Here is a 22,322-nt window from a genome sequence, read left to right as displayed (position 1 = left end):
TCTCTAGTGGTAAAACACATTCCATGTAACATCAATTGTCATGTTTGATCATGAATGTCATATGCAGTGATGATTAAAAACGATTAGTGTGACTAAATGCATTGGCGTTATCGCACGACACTATCGAGAACCAACGCATAGATGTATTAAAGAGCACGCTACTGTTGATGGACTGCTACTACAGACGGTTGCGTTAAACGGAAGTGGTCTGGATTGATCACAATCTGGACGTTTGTTTCCGTGTGAAGGTGCAGGGGTAATCAAGCACTGACCCAAATAGTGGACTGCGACGACGTTTTCAACGCGTACGAACGGCAAACTCGGACAGTTCACGTGACATTGATCGGGTGAGTTTGTGCTATATATGTTCGATAGAATGCTGTCGTTTCGCGCATGATTAGGTGCCTGCTGCTGCGTAAAGCACAGTGTTTGACCAGTGGGCACTAAAGAGGATGCCAGGCGAGACTCTTGGATGAACAGCTGTTAGCTGCACCGAGGGTGGGGGTTGTAGCACCGAGATCAGTTATATTGGTAATCAACCTGTCATGCTGCGAATGCCATTGGCATAGGCTATTCATTTATTGCGATTATGTCGATAGCCTATGAATTCATCATCATACATACATCATCAATGTTTTGAGCCTGTCCTGTCGAGGACTGCGCACCCTTGGCTACTGAATGACGATGAGCCAGGTTTGAGATAAGTAGCCTAGCTCTGTGCTGTATCTCGCAGTAGCCATTGCCTTCAGCTCGCAGGAAAGGAAAACCTATACATTTTTTGCTGTACTACATAATGAGAGAGACCACCATCTTGGAAATAAGTCCTCTTCCTATTCTCTCAAATTGTCATTTTAACGCAATCCCTAATTTATTTATAGGTTCGTGATAAGTCTACAATGCCATCTTGCAATATTTGCAATAGGCCTAGCTGTCTGTCCAATCAAGTGTTATTATACACTGACAAAATAATTCAACATTCAATTAAAGATGTCATGTTGTCTTTTGGCAGGGTTTCAAATGGATACGCATCATCATGATCTGAAGCTGGACAGAATCGCGGAGCTGCATTGTGTAATTTGAGAGAGCGCTCCCCCGTCCTGTCTGTCCACACCAACCACTGACGAGTCTGCTTTTGGTCGGCCCGAGAGAGAGAGAGAGAAAGAGAAAGAAATAGCTTGGAGTGGACGAAGAAGGAAAAGGGGTAACTTTAGCATTTAGTAATTTTTAATCGCTGGGGTTCCTGTCTACTGGGACTTGGGTGCGCCGCGTCACGTGCCTGAATGCGCTCGATGCACCTGTGCTACTGACACTACTTGCATGCAAAAATGCAAAGCGACGCTAGAATATACTTTAAGTGAATCGTTTCTAACCTGCGGCGGTTCCACTCAACTGGAATCTGAAACAACGTCAATACCGAACGGATTGTGCGATCCTACTGTTGATCAGAGGTGTGTGGTACATCTACGTGCTGGATCAGAGGAATGAGCCCTGTAACCCAGGTTTGTTCATTGTTAGTCAGCAAGGTTGATGATGTTTACGTTTGCTTCTCCTGACTGGCACACTGAGTGAGTGAGTGAGTGAGTGAGTGAGTGCCCGCGCCCGCGTGTGTGTGTGAGTGATAGAAGTTCTACCTTCTGAACAAAATGTCCTGAAGTTCAGTATGTGTATTTTTTTTCTTCCTGACTTCCTGCAAGAACTTGCTCAAGAATTGTCAGAGGGCAAAGTAGTGCTGCTGTTTGCCTCAGGGTATATTTAAGCATATGGAGACCATCCAACCATATAGGCTGCTGGGTTGTAATGTTTATGCAGTTGAAAGTCTACACATTTGCCTTTAACCTCACAATTTAAGCTTCTAGGACTGTTTTCACTTTCTCTCAAGTCTGTAGCCCCACTTGTATTGAATTCATCCATCGAATGTAAAATGATAGGCTGTGTAAATGTTCTGTTGAACTGCGTTGGCCACATCAACACGGGCAGCCAGATATGCTGACTCGACAAGAAGCAGCTGAGCTGTGAGGAGGAAGCTCATATCTGTCGACTGAATGATGTTGGTTTTGATATGAAGAAATGAATTAGGATATTTGTACTGCCCCCCCCCCCCCACACACACACACACACCCACACACACACAGCCCATGAGCACTTTTTCAAAATTGCTTTCTATTATCTGCTTTATTCTGTGGCGCCAGGGAGCCGAAAGCCAAATTTCCATTTCATGTAAATGTAATAGATAATAACATTATACTGCGGAAATGTAGACATACTTGGATGGAATCTTGTCAGAGTAGGCTACACCAAATCTAAGGACAACATACACACATTGTATCAGTCTTCTGTTGACTGGTGTATCCATTAAAAAAACGCAGACCACCTGCTGTTACCTCAAAACCTCCAATGTGGCTTTAAGCCTAATTCCATTTCCACCCCTAATCCCCCCCCCCCGCCCCCCAACCCTTCTCAATGAACAGTGTTCGGAGGAGGGCTGCTTGGCAATGGAATGCTGGAAGGAGAGTTCTAGAAATAGGCCATAGACAAGTCCTACTACAACTGTCACTCAGACCATGCAAATATGCTTGATTTACCAGAAATAGGCCATAGACAAGTCCTACTACAACTGTCACTCAGACCATGCAAATGTGCTTGATTTATCTCTCTTCTAACATTCTCTCTCTCTCCCGATTTCTCTCTCCCACTCCTACAGAGTCTTCTGCTCTAAGCAGCTGTAGAGGGCCAGAGGCGATGTTGAAGCTCTTCCACAAAGTGCTGGTGTTGACCTGTCTTCACCCTTCACCTCGCTGCACCTTCCTCCCCACATAATTCCCCCCTCCTCGTCCTCCCTCACAATCCACTCCTCGGCCCAGAGAAAGGTAAATACACCACACTGTAAACGTTACTTCAGTGAGGCCTCGCCCATGTTTGGCAGTATCTGCGAGGAGGAATCTAGGCAAACAGTGTTGTGGTGTTGTATCCTGTCATTATCGGGGATATTTTACAAGCCTGACGTCAGTAATTTGCCCTCCAGGTCTTTGGTCCAGGTTGAAGATGTTCTATGCGCACCAGAACCCGTTCAGCTGGAGCCTACCTCGGTGGATACGGCCACATGAACTTCTCCTCCTATCACTGGGCTATTTGTGCTGCATAGCCCCTCCCACAGGTAAAATTTGCCACGAGGAGTTTTTGTCATCACAACAATCTCTCAAAGTAATAAAAGTATGCCACTGATAAAGGGTGGAGGAACCCTTGGATTTTAATCCAATGGACTTTAATTAGACTTAATCCTAGCACCATTGTTTCACTCTGGAGGAATCACACCTTCTCAAGCCTTAAACTACTTTTGGTGTGTCTTGCATTTTCTGTACTTACTACAATGTGTGTGTAACTGGTTGTTAGTAATTGTTTAAATGGTCTGTTTGCTCCAAAAGGCGTGTGTGTGTGTGTACTGGCAGCAGTCCCACTTTGTGAGAGGCTGTTACAGTCTTGGTGACTGATGCCTCAGTTACAATGGAAGAACGGTACAATGGGGGCTCTGTGAGTCAGTGGCCATCAGTTTGGGGGGGGTGGGGTGGGGGTACCAAACAAGAGTCCAAGACGGTCTTTTCTTTCTCTAAAACCAAACCAAGGCAGCTCAGTTCTTCACAGGCTCAAGTTACGCACCGCGCCATCCCATAGTGTCTGACTCTGGACCGCCTGTAGCGTAGCCAGGGAAACGACAGCGCTGCCACTGTCTGTCTGAGAGTGTGTGTGTGTATGTGTGTGCGTGTGTGTATTTGTGTGCCTTGGGAGCGACCGGTGCTCTCCAGATGCGTACGTGTCCTGGCTTTTGTTTGTCTTACATACTGAGCGGGTCGTAACAGACGATGTTGTGCCCAGCCTTCCAGCCCTGTCTACAGCACATCTGATGTGGCCCGGGTCTGGGGGAGTGGGAGGGGCTAATCAGCATGTTGTTTTCTCAGGGAAAGGCCTCGTTTCCCTTCACTGATGACTTGGTAGCAGTTAGCAGCATGGAGAACAAAGTACTTGTGAAAAGACATTTTTTCATGCTTTTTTTTTTGTCACAACCTCATCTTTTTAACTCCCTCTCCCCTCACTCCCTCTCTCCTCTGGACCCTCCCATCCTTCTCTCTCTCTCCTTCTCTCTGCCCCGCCCCCAGGTGTGTCAGGTGACATCTGCAGGGTGACGGGCGGAGTGTTGGGGATCCACTGGAGCAGCGTCATCGGCCTGGGCTGGCGCCCCCTGGCGGCCGGGAGGGGAGGCGCGACCTGCTGGCAGTCTTGCTGCCTGACGCCCGCCTGCAACGCCGTGTGGAGCCTGGGGGGGCGCTGTGTGCTGCTGAGCTGCTACCAGGCGGGGGACTGCTCTATCTCCTTCCTCCCCCAGCCATACCTGGACTCCCTGGGCCTCCTGCAGCTGCTCTCCAAGAGCACCTCCTCCTCCGGCCACTGGAGGAGGCCCAAAAGGTCACTGACAGGAAGAGGAAATGGGTCTGCAGGCCAGAAAGGACCACATCATTCAGAGCACCACCATTCCACCAGCACGGTGAGTCAACGGAGACATGGATCTGTTTTGCATTCAAATTAGAGCCTCTAACCAGGCTTTGTAACCACGGGGCTACCAGGAAGGAACGCAAGACAAATGGACAATTATCACCATTTACGAGTCACGGCCAGTGGACGAGTATGTTTTTCCATTGTTTTTCTGGTGCGTCAGGTATGACATCACAAACGCGCTGGACATTGGGCGAGTGTTCCAGCGAGCAGTAGCCTAGTGGCCTGTGAGGGTCCTGGACTAGGCTACGTTTGGTAGCAAACAGCCCCAAACATTTTTTAAGCCATTTTGAGTTTTTGATTGATATTGATAGCCCTTTATCAGCCCCTAGTTTATCGTGGTACACATAGATTTTGATTAAACCGAATTGGAAGTGGTTTTCAATAGTGTAAGGTTGTAGAACGCCTATGCAAAGGTAATAGTAAGGTCGGCATTGTTATAGCAGCTCCGATGCAAGCCTGCATGATTAAATCATGAAAAATTACTCAGCTAGCAAGCTAAACAATCAAGCAAGCTAAACAATCAAGCAAGCTTACAATCTACAAGTAGCAGGAGGCAAACGTTGCTGGGAATATGACTGTCTACTATGCAGTGTGCCTCAGCGCACACACCAAGCGGAAAAAGGGTGAAAATCAGCAGGTCTACCCAGTGTTTCCATCGCTGCTGCTGATCGGAGCTGGAGCCGAGAAATACCCGTGCCTAGTGCAGAGCCAGCAGACACGGAAGTGAATGACACGAAAGTGTGCCCTTTCACACTGAAGACTAAACCCAGACGTTAGTGGGCATTGCCAAGTTTTTTGGGCAATGTAAAAAGGAAGTTGGTTTAGGCTCGGATACATTCTTTCCTTTACTCACACCTTCCTTCCTTTTACATTTTTACATTACAGTCATTTAGCAGACGCTTTTATCCAAAGCGACTAACAATAATTGCATTTAACGTAGGAAAAGCCAATGTACTACTACTTGCCAGAACTCACAAGTGCATCTTCTTCTAAAACAAGTGACTAAGAGCATAATCTAGTGCTGAAGGCAAAGTGCAAGAATAGCAATCTAAAGTACATTGCAATATCATATAATACAATAAGTGCTTAGGCGGGAGGATTGTTGTAGTACTTTTTGAAGAGATGAGTTTTGAGCCTGCGACGAAAGATGGGCAGCGACTCTGCTGTCCTGACATCAGTGGGCAGTTCGTTCCACCACTGCGGGGCCAGGACAGAGAAGAGCCGTGACCGTGTCGATCGACCGTAGGAGCCTCGGAGTGATGGGGCAACCAGTCACCCTGAGGTAGCAGAGCGTAGCGGTCGGGAGGGGGTGTAGGGTTTGACCATGGCCTGGAGGTAGGAGGGGGCTGTTCCTTTCATTGCCCTGTAGGTTAGCGCCAGAGTTTTAAACTGGATCCTTCACACTGCTGTTGATTCACACGGGATCATTGGTGATCAAAGGACAGGGAGAATACCATAATAAAAAGTTCAGTGTGAGATGCATCACAGGAAAAATGAAGATCAGACAAGTTATAGTTTCAGCGTAGCTATATCTCTACTGCAGGAATTTGCAACCCTCCCTGGGGTGGAAGGAAGGCTATTGAATTGTACCACTTAGGTATGTCTACTGTTCATCTCTCACATTCTTATCTGAAGTCCATAAACGGGGCCCATATTACTATCGCTCATAACTGTCTCTGCAGGGTATTTCCAAGGCATCAGCCCACGCGACCCCAACTGTGACCAGCGCGCTCGCTCTCCCTCAACCCCCCGATGAGAACACCAGCCAGCTGACCAATGATAGCGGGGGATCCCAGCCCCCCCCACTGCAGAATGCCACAGCAGAGGACGCCGTGGACGCAGGGTCGTCCAATGGCAGCGAAGTAGAACCTCTACCCCTGGCCACCATAGCTCCCGCCATCACCATCTCTCCGACGCCGGCTGGTGAGGCAGACAACTCCATCTAACCAAACCTGTTTTGGTCAAAATCACACTGGTGACTCAAGTAACATACGTCTCTCTAAGCTATTGGATGGTGCTATTCAGAAGTTTTCAGTTGAGAGTCTTTGTTTAACATTCAACAGAAGACTTTCAACCATTCTGGGCGGGGCCTTTAATTGAATCGAAACAGCTTTTGGTTACCAACATTACAATTTAATAGCTATATCATGTTGGCTGGTTGCTGCCAAGATATACTGTAAAACAACAAGAATAACTGGTAGTATTAGCAGACCGCTACTTCAGTCACCATTCACCCCTGTTGGTGAGCCACAGTGATCTGATTTAAGCGCGTGTCATACCTGTGGTTGCCATGACAGTGAGGGAGCTGGTGGTTTCGGCGGGAGAGAGCGTCGAGGTCACGCTGCCGCGCAGCGAAGTGGAGCTCAACGCCTTCGTGTTACCAGCAGTCCCGCAAGGTACCGCCGGGGCTAATTCTCTCTAACGTGTACGAAACAGTCATCCTTTTCATCTTCATCATCTTCCATTACTTGCTCTGTGTTTCAAAAGCTGGCTGTACTTTAATTGTATTCTCGCTCTCTCTCTCTCTCTCTTTATCTCTCCCCATCTCTCTCCCTCTCTCCTGAAGGGACCGACTATAAATTTGACTGGCTCCTGAGAACCCATCCCAAAGACTACAGTGGAGAGATGGAGGGCAAACACAGCAAGACACTCAAACTCAGCAAGGTACAGCTAGATAACACTAACACGGCTATGTTTCATTTTCCCTTCATTTTTCTCCTTTGTTCTGTTATTAAAAAGGCAAAACAAACTGGAGTGATTTTATTTGAGTTTATGCCTGAAAACTCAACTCTCTCTCTTTCTCTCTCTCTCTCTCTCTCTCTCTCTCTCCTCCCTGCTCTCAGCTCACTGTGGGTTTGTATGAGTTTGAGGTGACCGTGGATGGGGACGGAGCACACGGAGAGGGCTATGTAAACGTCACTGTCAAACCAGGTGACCATCCAACTCACACATCATTATGGTCTCGTCTTGATTGGCCAGTTTCCACACATGGTGGCTGTTCCTAGACTAAAATCCAGTCCAATGGAAATCTGCTTCAGGGCTTCTTAGACCTAGACGGGGTTGAAGCTGTCTGGGAAGTGAGCCCAGTATGACTCATTGATAACATTCCATATAAATGTTTACAGATAGCCAGTGTAAACTCCAGTATAGTTTAATGAAAGCGCTCTCTTTGCCCGCTCTATTGATGGAGCTCAGCCAGAGATTTTGTGTTCTATACTCTGTGAGTCACACAAGCGGATGTAGCTAGTGAGCTGACGTTCAGGTCATGAACCTCTTCCTTCCGCCTCACAGAGCCCCGGGTAAACAAGCCGCCCGTTGCCGTGGTCTCCCCAAAGTTCCAGGAGATCTCCTTGCCAACCAGCTCCACGGTGATCGACGGCAGCCGTGAGTGTTCTCTGCTCGGGGGCCGTGTTGGACACAAAAACTGCATAACGGTTCTGTTTACGCGGCTGTCTGAGAGGGTTTATATGGTAGTAGGACACTGTCACTCTGCTTGTGATCTCACACAGCAGTCTGGTTGAGATTTCTGTAATTAACTTTATCGTTCCCATCTCTCTCTCTCTTGCGCTCCTCCCCCCTCCCCCTCCCTGTCAGAGAGTACCGATGATGACAAGGTGGTGGCGTGGCACTGGGAGGAAGTGAAGGGTCCCCTGAGGGAGGAGAAGGTCTCTGCAGACACAGCCATCCTCACCCTCACCAGCCTGGTGCCAGGGAACTACACCTTCAGGTACCTCTACTGGCACCTCTAATGGTACCCCTACTATCTCCTCTGTTTGCTCCACAGGGCAGAGGTGCGTGGTACCGCCGTCAGTACCGCCTAGTTTCTACTTCAGAAGACGGCTCATTGTTCATGGCTCATAGCTCTGGGCATTTATACTCAATAGACCGGCTCACTGACAAGCGTCCTGTATCCATTGCAACCTGCCCTGAGCTGCTCGCGAGTCTATATGGCTGTAGATGCCACATACTGGTTTGTTTACTTCTGTTTTCATCCAAGCAATTATGGCGATGTCTTATGTACATTTACTAATGCCTGAGGGAGAAAGTCTTGTTTTATTGGGAGGAGGAAGGCGTCAAAGAAAGTGGGATGTTAGTCCGACCATTAAACAGCAGGAGAGATGAACAGGCCGGGGAGTTGAACCTCATCTGTGACATTAGAGAAATTGATCCGGAGCAGCATTTTAAGTATTTCCAAATGTCCGCAAATCGCTTTGTCGTCGTTTAACCCCAGACCAGTCAACCAATCAAAGCTGTGATACATATTTAATGAGCCGCTAGGAAGTTCAGTCCGGGTATGAGCCAAGTGGACGCAAAGTATAAATTAGGCTTTAGTTTTCTTCCTCATATCACATCATGCACTTCCGTCCCTCCATCCCAACCACTCTCAAGTATCAACCTTCTAACCACACGTAACTTAATCGTCCGATACGACTTAACCGTTTCCCCTTGGCCTCTCCCCCAGCCTGACGGTGACGGACTCGGACGGCGCCCAGGCCTCCACCCAGGCCGCCCTGTCGGTGAACAAGGCCACGGACTACCGCCCCGTCGCCAACACCGGGCCCAACCAGGTCATCACGTTGCCGCGGAACTCCGTCACGCTCTACGGCAACCAGAGCACGGACGACCACGAGCCCCTGGCGTACGAGTGGTCCCTCAGCCCGGAGAGCAAGGGAAAGGTGGTGGAGATGCAGGTGCGGAGCAGCCTGAACAGTGTGGGAGGTCGGCCTGTGGCTCGTTTGATAGGGTGTGGTGCTAGGAATACTTAGATGACAGCCAGAGGTTCTAGTCCAACTGGTATGACGTAAATAAGGTGGTTGATATGCAGCTGAACTATGAGCCAGTCAAGAAGAGAGCAGTAATGACCTTTACCCTCTCTGTCTCCTAGGATCCCGGGGCTGTGTGTATCTGTTGTTAGTAGTTTCAGGTGAAGGACGTGTGTATTGGATCATGTATTCACCGGTGTATTTTGCGCTGCGTAGGGAGTGCGGACCGGCACCCTGCAGCTCTCGGCCTTGCAGGAGGGAGACTACACCTTCCAGCTGACCGTCACAGACTCTGCTGGACAGCAGGACACGGCCCAGGTCACTGTCATCGTCCAGCCAGGTACACACACACACACATACACACACACCGTGGCTTGCAGGAATCTGACTAGTGGGAGATGTGTGTGTGGGTGTGTAGGTGTGTAGCTTATGCCAATACAGCTATCATTAGGTTTGTTATTAATGGCCTATTTGTTTGTAGCTGTCAACAACGTATGAGATAGAATAGTACAGCTTATCCCGTGTGGTGTTCGCTCAATCATCACGTGACACTCGGGAGCATTACAGGGACATGCGATGTGATATACTTATTACTTCTGACATATAATAATAGTAATAATAATAATAATGGCTTTTATTTATATAGCACACTTTAAAATACAGTGACATCTCAAGGTGCTTAACACAAAAGTCTAAAACAATATTTCTAAAGTCATTAATATAACACAAATCAATTTAAACACTAAAACAAGCAATTAAGAACCAAATGAGATAAGCGATAAAATATCATGAGCCAGATTTAAAAGGAAACATAAGAAACCTAGGATTAAGAACACATAAGAACAAGAACCCTAGCAGAAAGCAGAGGGGAAGAGGTGAGTCTTCAGATTGTATTTAACCAGGCCAGGTCAAGCCTGGCTTATGTGCGTGGCTGGCTGGCTTGTTTCTGTTCAGGACTGGTAGGACGGAAGCTAGTCATGCCACTGAAATAGCTGTGAATTGAAATGACATGAAATAATGCCTGATAAATTAATATAGGTCTTGTCACCTGGACATATCAGTTCCAATGCTTCCATTGCTAATCCAGCACAATAAGAGCGGGATAGCCAGTTAGCTCATGAGCTCACAACAACTAGCAGCAGCTTCCGTAACATTAATGGTCGCGGTCAGTGGCTAAATCAGTTACACTGATGATTCTTGTAACGTTAGTTATTTTGCTGCAATTGGTTCAACTTCTGTTTCTTGACAAAGGTCCAATGCTCTCACCACTACTCTACTTGTGCAGTGGAGATCGACAGGTTGGTTTTGGTGTCCTTCTTCCAGTCCCTAGTGTGGGTTGGGGTTAGAATATGGGTTAGGGTTGGGACAGGATCTGATCTATAAGGCAAGGGGTAAAGGTTGGAGTGAAAGGATGAACATGTGGAGGTTTGGGGTATAGTCCCATAAAATCATCCTCACCGGGTCTTGAACCCTTATCTCCCGGGTGGGAGACTGCCTCTTGTGGTGCCAACAGAGAAATGCAGGTCAACATTGACCGGAGAGAGGGAGGGAGTGACAACGGGTTTTGGTTGGCAGGCCTGCAAGCAGAGAGTTACAGTAGTCAGTCCGAGAGCTAATGAAGGCATGGACCAGCTTTTCTACAACACGTTTGCACAGGGAGGGTCTTAGTCTGGAGATGTTCCTCAGGTGGAAGAATGAGGTTTAACAGACATATTGATTGAGTGCATAGGACGGGAAGTGATGAGACGAGCTTGACCAGGTTAGAGATAAGGGATGAGGAGAGGGATGGGGTGACCATTGGTGGTGATGTGGGGATGTTTTTTGTCTGATAGGGTGTTCCAATGACAATGGCTTCTGACTTGCTGTTATTCAGCTGCAGGGAGTTGTTGCTCATCCAGTGATGGATGTCATCAAGGCATTTGATAGCCTGGGATAGTGCCAGATGTTTGATAGCCTGGGATAGTGCCAGATGTTTGATAGCCTGGGAGAGTGCCAGATGTTTGTCAGGGGAGGTTTGCGGGTAGATTTGAGTGTCATCTGCATAGGAGTGCAATTTGATGCCGTTTCTCCTCAGTATTTTTCCCAGGGGCAGCGTTTTAATTTAAAAGAGCAGGGGGCCCAAGACTGACCCCTGGGGGACACCACAGGTAACACCTATAATGCTGGAGGAGAGATTACCGAGGGCAACATATTCCTGTCTTCCCATGAGGTAGGAATGGAAAAGGCAGCAGTATTAATAAGCTGGGGGATCCAGAGTCTGACGCCATTAAGAGATCATTTACAACCCTCACTAGAGCAGTTTCAGTGCTGTGGGAGGGTCTGAAACCAGACTGGAAGGTCTCAGAGAACTGGTGGAAGTGGAGATGTCCATATAGCTGGAGGGTAACAACCTTTTCGAATACCCTTGCCAGGAGAGGCCGGTTTGAGATGGGACGGTAGTGTAAGAGGACCTCGGGATCCAAACTGTGCTTTTTCAGTACAGGTTTGATGGCTGCCAGTTTAAGAGAGGGGGCTACTTCTCCAATAGACAGGGACCTGCTTATTATACAAGTCTCAGTGGGGGCAGTGGCTGCAAAACAGGGTTTCTACAGTGATGTGGAGATGGGGTCCAAGGAGCTGCTGGCAGAGTTCATTTTTAAAACAGGGCTGGAGAGCTCAGCTTGAGTGACCGTTGCAAAGCTGTTCGGGGTTTGGCCATCGTAGGGGCCATGGTCAGGGGAGTGAAGGCTGGTTTGGCATGATGTGCCCGATGTGTTTGCAGTCATCGGTAGTGTGAGTGGTGGCAGAGGAGTCACTGGGCTTGAGCATCTTAGTTAGTAGCAGGACGCCCTGGCAGCTCTCAGCACAGCAGGGTAAGCTGTCTGGTTAAGCTTCTCTGAGAGCCAGCTGGTGGACATTTAAGCCAGTTCGCCTGAATCTGCATTCAATTTTACGAGCCTCCAATTTCAGGGTTCTGAGCTGGTCAGTGAACCAGGGGTCCGGGACATCGGCCGGGGTATTCCGGGGGCAAACCTGTCTAGGATGGGGCGCTTGGTGCTAGAGGTGGTGTAATCATAGTGTCCAGTAGGACCACACAGTGGTAAGAGATGCCTAGCTCATGGGTGTTTGTAACTGAGACATCACCAGTGATTGCAAGATCGAGCACTTTGGGGCATCCATATGGATATTAAAATCACCAAGTACCACCAGCCTGGAAAAGGTGGGACACAAGGTTGTGAGGAGGATTTGAGAAATCTCATATAAGTCTCCAATAGGTTGATCACGATTGACCAGTAGATCGCAGGCTATAGGCTTGGCTCCACTTAGTCCGTTAGCGTCAGCATCAACCATTAGCTATCAGACACTAAGGAAATGAATCCATTGTAGTTAATGACAGCGGCTCCACTGCAGCCGTTGCGTTACATTCGATGCCAGCGTCCGACGTTAGGAAATTCATTTCTTGATTTTTGACGGACCCTGACAGTTGACGCAGATGAGCCAAGAATAGCCAAGGGGTATGCTGATAGATCTCGAGTTATTCAAAAGAAAAGCCATAAAAAGGCGACTTGATGAGGTGCGTTGAAGTTGCGCGTGCAGAGGCAATCAGTCACTTCACCTCTCAGAAACTTTTTTCTGAAACTCAAAAACAAGTGCAAGCCATTAGAGTGCATTGTGCTGTGTGATTAAGTCATTTAAATAGGCTAAAGATACTGTTCTGACAACTAAGCTGGCTGTTACCTAAGATTGTTCAAGGCATATATACAACAAAGTTAACGTTCCACTTCCAGTGTGAAGTAATTAGGGCGATTAGGGCCTCAGACTCTCTCACTCAGATTGATGAGCCGGTCATTTTAATAATAAGTAGCTCACAAGCCAAAAAAGTGTGGGCACCCCTGTCCTAGGTGGGCTATACTATAAATAGAGACAATTAGCAGGGCTTCTGGAGTTGGGCATCTACAGAAGCAGCTAAACATTCAGAAGATGGTGAATCAGGGACCAGCAGTTCAACCGGGCTGAAAGTATCTTGATAAAACACTGGCAGCCTCCCACCACGCCCTGTGCTGCATGCTTTTTCAATGTACTTGTAGCCTGCAGGAGTGTCCTCGTAGTCACCACTACGGTGCCAGGTTTCACTAAGACAGTCAATGTCCTCATCAGGCATGAAGTCATTTAAAAGCAGGGTTTTGTTAGTGAGAGACTGAATGTTCTCGGAGGCAAATTTGACACGCTTCTGTCGTCGGCCTTTTAAGAACCAACATACTCTTAACTACGTGGCATGTCCTGTGACTTTCGGTCGTAGTAATTGTTTGCTATTTGGGAGATGATATGAGTGTAAAGGGAAGCGCGTGACTGTTGTTTTTCTTCCACCTGCTCCGTCTGTGTGTGGGGTCCTCAGAGAACAACAAGCCCCCCGTAGCGGACGCTGGCCCTGAGAAGGAACTCACCCTCCCTGTGGACCGCACCACACTGGACGGCAGCAAGAGCTCCGACGACCAGAAGATAGCCACCTACCACTGGGTTCTGAGCAAGTCAGTGGACACACACACACACACACACACACACACACAAGCACATCCATGCTCACATTATACAACTGTCTGTTGTGGAGGCTCGCTTTCTCTCACAGGCATATGCACTCCAGCATGTGCAAACAAACTCTCTCTCACACATGCTCGTGTAATATCGATGTTGTGTGTTTCCTCTCGGGGAGATTTCAGTTTCTATCTGAAAGGATGGCTGTCTCTCTCTCTATTCCCATCTCTCCTGCGGTGTGGCCCAGATCACTGTCTGCTATTCACAGTGGTCTACTGTTCCACCTGTCTGAGTGATGCCTGCTCTCTCTCTTTCTCCCTCTCTCTCTCATCCCCTTCCCTCCTGTCTCTTGCTATCCCTCTGACTCCTTCTCTCTCTCTCTCTCTCTCTCTTTGTGTCTCTCTTTTTCCTCTCAGGGGTCCGGAGGGTGTGAAGATCGAGAACGCAGACAGTGCCGTCGCCACGGTGACGGGGCTGCAGGTGGGGACGTACGAGTTTAGTCTGACTGTGACGGACGAGAGGAAGCTGCTGAGCTCCGACACAGTCACCGTCAAAGTCCGAGAAGGTGTGTGTGTGTGTGTGTGTGTACGTGTGTGCGTGTGTGAGTATCTTTTACTGTGAGAAGGCAACACATGCTCTCATGCAAACCTGCTGATCGTCTTTTGGAGGAGGAAAGTATTTTACTGCACGGGCACACAGCCTATCAGGAAAAATCTCTAAACAGTCTGCTCAAACAGGCTGGACGAGATCTGAGACAGATGTGTTATATGACTTGGCAGGGCTGGTGCCCAGGTGCTCATTAGAACAGTTGACTAAAGCATCCGTCTCTTTATTGTACTTATGCCGGGCTCACACTACAGGATATTTAAAATCCTAACCAATTTCGAAATCGGGTTACATCACGCACATAAGGAGAATCTTAACCGATATTCTTCTTGCGTATTTCATACGAGCACACACAGCAAGATTTGAAAATAACAGCTCATCACACACTACAGGATCTTATCGTGCCCGAGGGAGCAACGAACCAGTGGTCTCGCCGTCTTACTTGTAAAGTCGGGACGTAATAATCTTAAATATCAAACTTGTTTGATATTATCGGGGCCGCCCCGATGGGTCTGCGAGCCGATCGGGAGGTATAAGATTGGATCTGTAAACCCCTCACATTACAAGATAATCTGGGCCGATGATGATCATCGGCCCCGACCAACGTTCCAGACCAGATTTCTCCTCCGATTGTCGGGAGGGGTGAATCGGGGATAAATCGGCCCAAAAATCCTGTAGTCTGAGCCCGGCATTAGAAGACCCTCAGACATGTCAATAGACAATAAATGAGAATTTTGAATGTCTCTCCCCTCCCAGAGTTGGACCAGCCCCCGGTGGCGAAGGTCCTGTCCAGACCTCCCATCACCTTGCCCCTCCGGACCGCCGCATTGGACGGCTCACACTCCACGGACGACAAGGGCGGAGTCGGCTTCCTGTGGACGCGAGACGACAACAGCCCTGCGGCTGGAGTAAGAGACTGACTGGCCATCATCCAATGACATCAAGTTCTTTGTGTTTTGCCAAAGTCCATTGTATAAAATGACAAGAGAGGAACAGTAACATTATCCTCTTCATGTTGACAGGGACTTAATTGTATTTATTTGAGACCTGGTGACCTAACTCTTTTCCTCCACTGCCTTTAGTCAATATGTGGAGAGGAGCACGTGTTCGAGGAAATAGACTCATGCCACTTTTTTAGATACACCGTTGACGCAAATTGTCTGCTCCTGCAAACAGCCAATCAAGTGGCTGCAACTCAATATATAAAGCATGTAGACATGGTGAAGAGCTGTTAGTTGTTGTTCAAACAGACATTAGATTGTCAGGAAATGTGATCTGAGCAACTTTGACCGTGGTATGATTGTTCGTGCCAGGCGTGGTGGTTCTAACATCTCAGAAACAGCTGCCTTACAGGAATTTTGACATGCTGCAGTCTACAGTCTCACTACAGTTGACAGAGAGTGGCGCGATAAACAAAATAAAAAAACATCCAGTGAGCAAAAGCTCTATGGACGAAAACACCTCGTTATTGAGAGAGGTCAGAGAAGAATGGCCAGACTCGTTGGAGCTAATAGAAAGGCCACAAACTAGCCTGGTATAGCCATCCTTGATCACGTGTGCTGACATTCTGTTTCTCTCCATGGTCCGCGGAGGATCACATGGAGAGAAACAACGTGAGCTCAGGTGATCAGGAGGGCTATGCCAGGTTAGTTTATAACAGTGTTGTGCAGAAGGGCACCTTGTCGAATCATAAGGGCGTCTCCCCAGTACTAGATAGGTGTACCTAATAAAGTGGCCACTTAGTGTAAGTTACCAGTAAGAAATGGTGGTTGTGCTACCAGTACTTCCACTGTTCATTCGTGATTAGATCAGTATGGTAAAGTTAATTCTGCTAGAAAGTTTGCTGAAAGCTTAACCACAGTCATCACGCAAGTCAACACCTTAATCTTACACAAAATTATTCATCTGTTGAATATAAATATAATAGTGTGTGTGTGTGTGTGTGTATGTATGTATATATATATATATATATATATATAATTGCTCTCATGTCTGTGATCCCCAGGATGTACTGAACAACTCAGACCACCAGGCGGTGCTGTTTCTCAGTAACCTGGTGCAGGGAAAGTACAGCTTCACCCTGACTGTAACCGACAGCAAGGGCCAGGTCAGCGCTGACAGGGGCACGGTGGAGGTCCGACCTGGTTAGTACACACACACACACATACACACACACACACACACACACAGAAACCTGAAGAAACCACACCTGCTTTTTTTTAAAACTGGGCAGCACACAGGGGAAAATGACCATTCAGCTCTGTTACATTCAGTTTGCTGCTACACCCCCCCTTCCCCCTTTCTCTCTCTCCCTCAGATGTGTCGGAGCGTGACCTGGTGGAGCTGGTGCTGGAGGTCCCCGTCTCCCAGTTGTCCCACCGCCAGAAAGACATGCTGCTGAGACAGGTGGGCGTGCTGCTGGGTGTGCTCGACAGTGACATCATCGTCCGCGAGGTCAGCGCCTTCAACGAGCACAGGTCAGCTCCCCGTCTCCTCCGCCCGTTCCACCACCACTGTTTCTGCTGTGGCGTTTGTTTTCAGAAAAATCAATCCAGATTTAGCAGCTATCTGCGTTTGGCATAAACAGCAAACTAGCCCAATCAGCAGACTTTGCACAGACGGGACATTGTTCTGATGTGAAACCTTTCAGATATTTCTGGAAATCATTTTGATATATAGAAGAAGAATTATTGATTTTTTCAGCCAAATAAGAATTCTTTATTTGTATGGAATGAATCTCATGTCTCCGTCTTGGTTTCTCTCTTCTTCTGTGGTTCTCCCTGTTTCTCTGTCGTCCTCCTTTCTTCTCTGGTCCCTCACCTCAGCACTCGGCTGGTGTTCCTGGTGTCTGGAGGGCCGGGGCGCCCCCCGCTGTCTGGTCACGGTGTTGCCATGGGGCTGCGTAACAAGCTGCGCAAGCAGAAGAACGAGTTCCTCATCTTCAAGGCGAGGCGGGTTGACACAGTCAGTGAGTACAGAAACGGCTTAACACAGGAAGGAGAGAAGGAGAAAATTGAGGAACTAGACTGACATTCATGAGGTAGACAAAGCACTCACACTTTTAGCTGGGTAATGGCAATGTACTTGCTTTGAACTAGCCAGCTAACTAGCCACAAGTTAGCTAACTATCCATAGCCACCCTACTTCTTGACTGACCCATTACCTCAAGTTTGACTTGTTTTCCTGCCACTTGTTACACAAACTCTCTCTCACAAGACCACCATGAACAGTTTTAAGCAGTGCATCCGCTTGACCGCTTCTATATTTGGCAAGTGTGCTTGTGTGTGTGTGTGTGTGTGTGTGTGTGTGTGTGTGTATATCTATCTATTCGTAACATGAAATTTAGACCGATCAGGAGTCGCCAATACCATTGCACACTACCAGTGCAGTAGAGATTGCTCATAAACCTTTTTACTTTTTTACTTTATTTAGTTTATATGTCAGGTTCAGTATACAAAAGGCATTAATCCCGCGAGGGGGAGGAGATGCTTTGTAAGCAGATTTAGCCCCTGGCTAATTTCCATGTGGAGTCCCTGGGCAGGTGGAATACAAATGCCATGTACATACTTACTTACGCTTACTTCACCGGCTGGGTGTGTTTCTTTCCGACCAGTTCTGCTAAAGTAGTCCTTCCTCCTCTGACTGACGACATTCAAATGTCTAATATCTTCATGGTCCCCTCCTCTCGCCCGCAGTCTGCCAGCTGAACTGTTCCGGGCACGGGGAGTGTGACTCGTTCACGCGCCGCTGCGTCTGCCACCCCTTCTGGATGGAGAACTTGATCAGGACTCAGCTGGGAGACGCAGAAAGCAACTGCGGTGAGGAGCAGAGAGGAGTTCCCCCCATTCTAACATTCACAAAGTGTTCCCTGCTGTGACTCACTGTAGATGGCATGAGATCACTGTGATGAGGCCGCGCTGTCGGGCGACTCGCTATCGGTACTGTCACGAGCAGTGTGTCATCGGGAATCCTCGAGTAGAGGAACGGTGCTGTTTGTGACACTGTTGAGAGTATGGTAATGGTATTGGTTTTGATTATCCTTTTTGTCACACCTGTGAGTCTCTTATTTGATTCTTGTTTCTCTGTCTCTCTCTCTCCCTCTCTCTCTCTCTCTCTCTCTCTCTCTCTCAGAGTGGAGTGTTCTCTACGTAACCATAGCGTCCTTTATGATTGTGGTTGGCATAGCAACGTTCGTCTGGGGTGTCGTCTGTTGTTGCCGCAGGTAAGAGTCTCATGTGGAAGGAGACTTGCGTGTATATCGTACTACATCTGTGTGTTCAGTAATGTGTACTATCTAGCTCACTAACAGGGGTTGTCTTCAACAGACGCAAGGGCAGAGTACGCCGGAAAAGTCGCTACAAGATGTTAGAGGCGGAAGAGCAAGACGGTATGGAGCTACAAGCACACAGAGCAGGTAAGAACCACACTTTCTCCAGCCTCCATTCATGATCTCTGAAACTCTTAAACCAGACCTCCGTAAACAACATGTAAAACAACTCTGTCAACTTGACTTCCAGCGACGCCATTCGCGGTTCACAGAGTTCACGACGTTCCCTCCTCCTCTTTCTTGTCTTCAGGTCGTATGAAGCCAGCCCCGCCCCCCTCCTCCTCCGCCCTCATGCGCTCAGACTCTGACCTGGACAGCGACGATGGGCAGGGTGGGGTCCCGTGGACGGACCGGGAGCGCGGCCACCTCCTCCGGCCGCAGAACGGTTCCCTTAGAAACGGCCAAGTGCCCCTGAGGGCCAAGAAGCAGAGAGAGGAGCTGCTATAGCGACAGAGAAAGGGGGAGGATCTTCCCACCCTCTCATATCACTCTCTCTCTCTCTCTCTCTCTCACTCACTCTCCCTCTATCTCCTCTAGAGGAAAAGAGAGAGAAAAACCTGCTGGACAAAAAAAAGAGAAAGACTTAGCCTCACCCAAAAGTTGCACACATCTAAACCGACCCCATGTTGAAAGTTCCCTGTGTCCTCACTGAGCCATGAGGAAGGAGAGGACTGCCCCATTGTATGAAACATGGTGGCGGGAGTTGACTTGATATGGAGTAAATGGTTGAAATGTAATGTAAAGCCCTGTGTACCCCCTTAGACACTGAGAATGTACCCCTCCTCACTTTCACTCAGATGGAGAGCAGCCAGTCTGCCAGAATAGGCTAGCCTGATCGATCCTGTTCCCTTCAGACAGGAAGTCTACTCCATTGGGTGACACAAACCACATGGAAACTGAGCCTTCCTCATGCGCACAATGAGGCTCTCTGCGCGCGCGCGCACACACACACACACACACACACACCTGCACCTCGTCCCAGGTAGCCTAATGCCACCAAACACTGCCAGACAAAAAAACAACCAATGACCAACTCTGTCCGAACATACAGATGGCATTATGACAGTAACAAGTGACTCTTATCAAAAGAACCAAGAACTTCCAGTGGCCCTAATGTCTATCTGTGCATGAGACAAGGCTGCAGTATCAGCGTGTGGATGAAGCTGGAATGGTGGTCTGCATGTGGTCTGCAAGTATGTGGTTGAATGTCTGAATGTGTCGCCTGGAAAAAACTGAATATCTTTGTTGTGTGGCTGCAGTGCCAAAGCATCTCATTTGAGTTGAGTGGTGTGTTTATACAGTATGCCCCTTAACCAGCATAAAGAGTAGCAACTGTGGTTGCCTTGTCAGCTATGTTGGTCACAGGCAGAGGACCCTGGGAAATGCTGTTTGTTTTCTAAAAGGCAAGTCACACTGGATGGACTCACTGGATAACACACTAGACTGCACACAAACCAGATGCCCCTCACCCCAATGAACATGTCGCTGAGATGATGATGATGATAATGATGATGATGATGATGAAAACAACAGCAAGACTACATGCAAGGGGACATGAAGGGACTATTGCTCTCTACTCACCTCGGCATGAGCTGAAGACTGCTTGAACCTAGAAGACCACTTGTCTGTAGAACATTCTTTTAGGCAGTCATTTGACTCTGATGCACTTTGTTTTTATGCTCCATGTGGCTCTGTCTGTCTGCATCTCCGCTCTGCTATCATTGGCTGAAAGGGGAACAAAACTGACCAGGATTGGTCCGTTTATGGAATTATTTCAGTTTTAGAGAAACAGAGAGGGGAGTCTCCACTTCCTCACTAGTATTCACATAGTCCCACCACCACCACACCTCCCAAGTCCAGCTTGAGTCACTTTTTGGGTTGTTGAATGTTAAAAGGGTAAGCTTCTGATCCACACACCTGTGAAATGAGAAATCATTTAAAAAATAATTTACACTTTCTTACTGTAACTGTTACTGTCATCTCATACTTTACACACAGAGTGCTGAAATGGATTGTGGGATTTGGAGTCCACTGTGAAGGCAGACAGGCAGCAGCCACAAAATGAAGGGATTGTATTAACTGAACTGTTTAGTAACCTGATTTTTAGTGAAGGATTCCCCTCTCTATGTGACCAGAACCTGATGAAACTGGATTATCTGTAAATTAAAATGAAATATGTTTCATTTTGTCCTGTTTGTTTTCTGACTGGATCTGTGCTTTTGAGTGGGAAACCAGTAGACGGATCTTTTGTGGCAGCGACAAAACAGTACTGGCCGTAGGCTTGTGGATCCTGGGTTCCCTTAGAAACGGCCAAGTGCCCCTGAGGGCCAAGAAGCAGAGAGAGGAGCTTCTATAGCGACAGAGAAAGGGGGAGGATCTTCCCACCCTCTCATATCACTATCTCACTCACTCCCTCTATCTCACACCTCTTGCCCATAAGACACTCTGACACATGGGTTGTAGAGGAAAAGAGCAAAACCTGCTGGACAAAAAAAGAGAAAGACAGCTTCACCCAAAAGTTGCACACACTTACCCGACCCCATGTTGAAAGTTCCCTGTGTCCTCACTGAGCCATGATGAAGGAGAGGACTGCACCACTGTATGAAACATGGTGGGGGGAGTTGACTTGATATGGAGTAAATGGTTGAAATGTAATGTACACAAACCAGTACTGTCCGTAGGACTGTGGATCCTGCCCTACTATTTGCGAATCACCGTGTCCCTAGAATGGCATGAACACCCAGTCATCCATTAACACATTCTCACTTAGTCTAGTCAGTCTAATAGTCTGTCATGTTTCCTCTGTGGTGGTATTCCTACACCTTAACAAGAACACAGATAGATACAACATTAATCTGAAAGTAGGCCAGTGTGTGTGAAACAACTCCAACTCTGTCCTCATTATTGTGATCTAGCCTGGGTGGCCTCGCTGTCCTCAAGCAGGGACAACAGTGGATGAAGTCATAATCACCTTGCCTCCTCCTGTGTGTGTGTGGACTGTAGACCTAATTACATTGAATTCACTCCCCCTTAATAATGAAATTAAGTCTGCTTCTCATCAGATCACCAGAGCAGAACGACAACAATGCTTCATTTAGGTGTGAGTGTGTTGAGTTCTGTCTGTCCACTACACCTGGAAGTTCAGTGACCTCGGGCTGGCATGTTCAGGCAAGAGGATTTGAAGTTTTGCGTTGTAGTTCCCCTGCGCACATTCGAGTGGGTGAGGAGAAAAATATGAACTTACTATTTCTGAGGATGGAACTGGGCCTTTAAATTATAAAGTGACACCACCATCAAAATAATTAGCCTACAATGTTGCCCTATTAATTGCTTAAAGTATAAAAATTACAGTACAGCACATTCTAAACACATAAGGATAGCATATTGGACTGACAGATACGCATACTACAACAGAAAGGAAGGAAATATGTGACATCCTTTCTTTCATTTATCTGCACACTGTCTCTCTTGTCCTTATATGGAAGAGGAATGGGATGGTTGCTCTGGGCTGAGCGAACAAGGGCGGAAACGCCGCGCGGTGACAGCTGGGAAGTTCTACTCATACA

The 22,322-nt window shown here is 47.8% G+C and overlaps 1 protein-coding gene across 2 annotated transcripts; it reads left to right on the top strand.

Annotated features, from left to right (window-relative positions):
• The first annotated feature begins 248 nt into the window (after positions 1 to 248).
• kiaa0319l (KIAA0319-like) lies at positions 249 to 20,841 on the top strand. 2 transcript variants are annotated; one of them, XM_084455431.1, is made up of 23 exons: positions 249 to 347; positions 1,010 to 1,201; positions 2,702 to 2,867; positions 3,023 to 3,154; positions 4,152 to 4,537; positions 6,231 to 6,471; positions 6,846 to 6,944; positions 7,115 to 7,212; positions 7,392 to 7,479; positions 7,840 to 7,932; positions 8,143 to 8,275; positions 9,011 to 9,239; positions 9,528 to 9,651; positions 13,687 to 13,819; positions 14,240 to 14,388; positions 15,186 to 15,337; positions 16,435 to 16,573; positions 16,747 to 16,906; positions 17,255 to 17,397; positions 18,125 to 18,247; positions 18,561 to 18,651; positions 18,755 to 18,843; positions 19,007 to 20,841. In XM_084455431.1, the coding sequence occupies exons 4-23, from the start codon at positions 3,043 to 3,045 to the stop codon at positions 19,201 to 19,203; spliced, it is 2,979 nt and encodes a 992-aa protein (XP_084311557.1). In that variant the 5' UTR covers positions 249 to 347; positions 1,010 to 1,201; positions 2,702 to 2,867; positions 3,023 to 3,042; the 3' UTR covers positions 19,204 to 20,841. The 2 variants fall into 2 exon arrangements, with proteins under 2 accessions (XP_084311557.1, XP_084311556.1); XM_084455430.1 differs by having other exon boundaries at positions 1,010 to 1,499.
• Positions 20,842 to 22,322: the final 1,481 nt, after the last annotated feature.

Source organism: Borostomias antarcticus, assembly GCF_949987555.1.
Source record: "Borostomias antarcticus genome assembly, chromosome: 21".
Lineage (NCBI taxonomy): Eukaryota > Metazoa > Chordata > Actinopteri > Stomiiformes > Stomiidae > Borostomias > Borostomias antarcticus.
Note: the sequence above shows the minus strand (reverse complement) of the source record. Positions and strands in the feature narration are given on the sequence as shown.

Excerpts from the sequence above, each read along its gene's own strand:
- kiaa0319l (XM_084455431.1), top strand. The coding sequence starts at position 3,043 with ATGTTCTATGCGCACCAGAACCCGTTCAGCTGGAGCCTACCTCGGTGG. Across the intron at positions 3,155-4,151 it reads CTGCATAGCCCCTCCCACAG|GTGTGTCAGGTGACATCTGC; the intron begins GTAAAATTTGCC and ends CCCCGCCCCCAG. Across the intron at positions 16,574-16,746 it reads CACGGTGGAGGTCCGACCTG|ATGTGTCGGAGCGTGACCTG; the intron begins GTTAGTACACAC and ends TCTCTCCCTCAG.